Source organism: Gobio gobio (assembly GCF_949357685.1).
Source record: "Gobio gobio genome assembly, chromosome: 1".
NCBI lineage: Eukaryota > Metazoa > Chordata > Actinopteri > Cypriniformes > Gobionidae > Gobio > Gobio gobio.
This window is the reverse complement of record NC_137097.1, coordinates 38,484,283-38,488,396: the sequence shown is the minus strand read 5'-3', so window position 1 is coordinate 38,488,396 and position 4,114 is coordinate 38,484,283. Positions and strand designations below refer to the sequence as shown.

Here is a 4,114-nt window from a genome sequence, read left to right as displayed (position 1 = left end):
TGTGCACAATTTAAAAGCTTTCTATGACATATGCATACAACTGCATAATGAATGAATGATAAAACCAATATTGTGCATGCAGGGTGGTTGTTAAAGAGTTAACTTTCCCCTAAATCTACCAACATATTTTCAAGTTTATGTTTGCATCCTTTCTGAAGAAGAAAAAAAAAGTTTTAAGCTCTCAAATAAAGGCTTTATTGCATATCTCAGCTCTTTTTCTATCTAACCATCTAAAGTGAGAAGTTTGGGAGGGAAAAGAAAGAGAAAAGTGTGACGTAGTGACGCTCCAGGGCGGTGTTCTCACGTTTCCAAAAAAAAAAAAAAAAAAAAAAGAAAGAAAGAAAGAAAAAAAGAAAGAAAAAAGCAAACACTGCTGTGGTACTACATCTGGAATACAGAGACTCGTGCTTTGAGAATCTATAGTGGGATCCCATAGTAAACGCAACCCAGTGTTTTCTTCCTGCTCTCTTTCGCTTTTAAAGGACTTTAATCTCACCCTCACCTGTAAGTTTGAGAACTATGGAAGTTTTCATTTTTCTTTGGTTCATTTATGGAATATTAGCCTAAGTACGTCATTTCAGGAGATTCAAACACGTTTGTGTTTATTATTTTCCATACGGATATCTTTTCGCTCATCATTTGTTGTCTCTTGTCTTTAAATGTTTTCACGGGAAGTTTGTTTGCCGTTTCATTTAAAGTTTATTATTATGATTATTAATACGATATTATGTTTTTTTAAGAAGTTTGTTTTTGCTACTTAGCCTATATGAATAGTATTAATAGTATTTGCATCGCTTGTCTTAATTGGCTTATCTTGATATGAGCACATCTTAATTTTTCATTGAAGTCGCAGTTGCTAGCGGAGTTTTGCAATAACGGGTCTGGATGAAAACAACGTTGCTTAGGAATGTTTTGCCTCCTTTTCTTATGGTTTGCTTTAGAAATATGCCTCAATTCGTACTCCATAATAATTTTACTTGCTGCGTTTTTGTTAGCATCTCATAATCTTTACTTTCAGAGGGGGGAAAAACTTGAGTAACATTGATAAACAGTTTAGACGTGACGAGAAAAAAAGGCGGCACCTCTAGAAAAAAAAAAAAGTGACGTGACTGGATTGTATGAATTAGCCTATGTGAAGATGTGTTTTTTTTTCTTATAAATATAGACATAGATAGCTTTTCAAACACTGCAGTGTGATTAGTGTAATTATCAACGAAATGTATCCACAATACAGATGTTCTCAATTAAAATGTAGAAGAAGAAAGAGGAAAATAGACAGACCCGAAGGAGTGTTTGGGTTGAGATCAGTTTGACAGCAGCGTGATCTGGTGGCCAGATATGGAACTGCACGATTAAAGCGGCTATGAAGCCACTGGGTGTGTATTTTTAAACTTTCTCTTTCTGTTCTCCTAGACGAGCCCCAAAATGCTGGCCATTCTCCTTGCAACGTTAGTCTTGCATTTGACGGACCTTATCATTCTCTTCGTTGCCACATGTGCTAATGTGAGTATCATTTTTGTGGTCTGACTTGTTTTTGCATGATGTTACTAGGTCATATTTTTGAGGTGGAATTGGTTCATGTGTAGATATAATCATGTGGGTGTTTAAAAAAAAAAAACAGGCCTGGAGAAGTCATGGAAATGCAAGTTATGACCTCTGGTATAAATGCACACAAAATAATGGAGGTTATCACTGCCGTGGGACTAATGATGCAGGTGAGTGAATTTAAGGTAAAAAATCATTGTCTTTTTGTATTTGAAATTGAAAGAAGAAGAAAGAAAGATACACATAACAAGTCACATAAATTGTATTCCATCAAGGTCACCAAAAAAGAAAAAAGCGCAAAGTGTCATCCCAGACAGCAACACTGTGTCGGCCGACACTATGTTACTGTATAGGAAGTGCAAAACATTTTCGGATTCAACTCTACTTCATTGCCATACTCTGTACTTTAAAAAAAAAATTGTTGGCCTCGATGGAATAAAATATATGTGAGCTTTTACCTACATGTTTGTAAGAGCGGATCCTTTTGTCTTCTTTCATTGCATGCGGTTTTACGCACCTGGATGTTTTGTTAACTTTTTTGTATGGACTTGTGTTTGGCGGTACACTGTTCATCACCTTATTGACATATTTAAAGGGATAGTTCACCCAAAAACGAAAACTGTCATCATTTACTCACCCCCAAATTGTTCCAAACCTGCATGAATTTCTTCAGCTGAACACAAAAGAAGATATTTTGAAGAATGCCTGTAACCAAACAGCTGATGGATCCCATTGACTTCCATAGTATTTTTTTTTCCTACTCTTTAAGTCAATGGGATCCATCAACTGTTTGGTTACCGGCATTCTTCAAAATATCTTCTTTTGTGTTCAGCTGAAGAAATTCATGCAGGTTTGGGACAACTTGGGGGTGAGTAAATGATGCCAGTTTTCGTTTTTGGGTGAACTATCCCTTTAAATATGACATAAACAAAACTTTGTAAAGTTCCATATTTATTACACAATGAAATGTGTTCTGCTACGAGAACAAAAAGACACAAGAATAGCAGTAAATAAGTAAAAGCAGTAAATAATAAGTAAAAACTATACAATTCTCTGCCTGTGTTTCTCTACAATCTGTCAGATTGGCTTCAAGCAGTGCAGGCGCTCATGGTCCTCGCCACCATTTTCTCCCTGATCTCCTTCATCATCTTCCTCTGCCAGCTCTTCACTCTCGTGAAGGGAGGTCGCTTCTTTTTCACGGCCGTCTTCCAGGTCCTCGCCAGTGAGTATTTCCTTGCCCGGTCTATTAGATCCCATTTCACCCGTCCCAGCTGAAGAACCCCGTCTACATGTTTATACTCTCTTGCTCTCTCCTGCAGGTCTGTTCGTGATGAGCGGGGCCATCATCTACACGGTGATGAGTCAGGGGGAGGGAAATGAGAGTGAGAGTTACGGATACGCCTTCGTCCTGGCCTGGCTGTCCTTCCCTCTCACGCTCATCAGTGGCTTCATTTACATTGTCCTGAGGAAGAAAGAATGAGAGTTAAGCCCTCAGGGATTGTTCTAGAACTGAGAACACTACTCAGCTGACAGACTCTAACCAAACGGCCGTCTCCTCCGGGCCTGAATATTTAGACCTAATGTGATCAACAAAAACTGACAATTCACGAAGATTCAATACAGCGAAGACACAATGGTTGTCTTTGGCTGGCGAGCCTATTTATATCATTTTTACATGGCTTTTTTGTAAATAGTAATGCTATGATGTGTCAATGAAGGCCCAGACTTTTTTAACGTTTTACTCAAGGAGGAGAGATATAGGAAAAGTATAAATCTTTTTTGTTTGTTTGTTTTGTATTGTGTGTTATAACCCCTTTCAAATATCTTGTTTTTAAATGCCATAATAAAGTGTATTCTCAAAAGGGAATTTGTTGATGTCGACTTGAAGTTTTTCTCTTATATCCAAATTCCAGAAGTGTGTTGTTTTGTTTTTGAAATGTTTGGAAGTATTTACCATTGCTGAAATTCATAGCTAGATATACCTATAGGCTCAAATGTTGTGTTAAATCTCACAAAAACATTTGGTAGCACTATGACAATTACTAATTACTCATTACAACTGGGTAATAACAAGGTACTATCCCTGAAACTACACCTAAACCTAACCTTAGTTACCTTGTATTACCTAGTATTTCCTTAGGTAAGTGCATTGTAGTACTGTAAAATAAAGTGCAACCAAACATTTTAATGCATATTTTACCTGAGATTATATCACTTATATGTGAGATGTCTTCTTTCTGTATTCATTTTGTTTCAAGAAAAAATAAATATCTAATTTTTTTCCTTGTCTCAGTTTTCAATAATTCATAGGAAGACGAGGCTTGTTGAGACATGTTGTCACTGCCATGTGACTTCATTCACCTCTGTTCACAAATCTTCTCCCATGACCTCATGGGCTAGTAAAGTGTCCTTTGTTTGCACACTTCAGAATCTCATTGGAATAAGTAGGTCATCCGGTTACTTTTTGCCTACTATTTTGAGTACTGTGAATTCGGACATAATTCTTTTGTCACATACTGTTTTTCGCCTACTATATAGTAGGGAAGTATGCGATTTTGGACGCAGTCCA

At 37.0% G+C, this 4,114-nt stretch overlaps 1 protein-coding gene across 2 annotated transcripts; it reads left to right on the top strand.

The window, feature by feature from the left end:
• The first annotated feature begins 211 nt into the window (after nt 1-211).
• Nucleotides 212-3,832, top strand: pmp22a (peripheral myelin protein 22a). Of its 2 annotated transcripts, none has more exons than XM_079810084.1 (5): nt 212-504; nt 1,414-1,503; nt 1,622-1,715; nt 2,627-2,767; nt 2,865-3,832. In XM_079810084.1, the coding sequence occupies exons 2-5, from the start codon at nt 1,426-1,428 to the stop codon at nt 3,023-3,025; spliced, it is 474 nt and encodes a 157-aa protein (XP_079666210.1). In that variant the 5' UTR covers nt 212-504; nt 1,414-1,425; the 3' UTR covers nt 3,026-3,832. The 2 variants fall into 2 exon arrangements, with proteins under 2 accessions (XP_079666210.1, XP_079666211.1); XM_079810085.1 differs by having other exon boundaries at nt 370-504; nt 1,587-1,715; nt 2,865-3,826.
• Nucleotides 3,833-4,114: the final 282 nt, after the last annotated feature.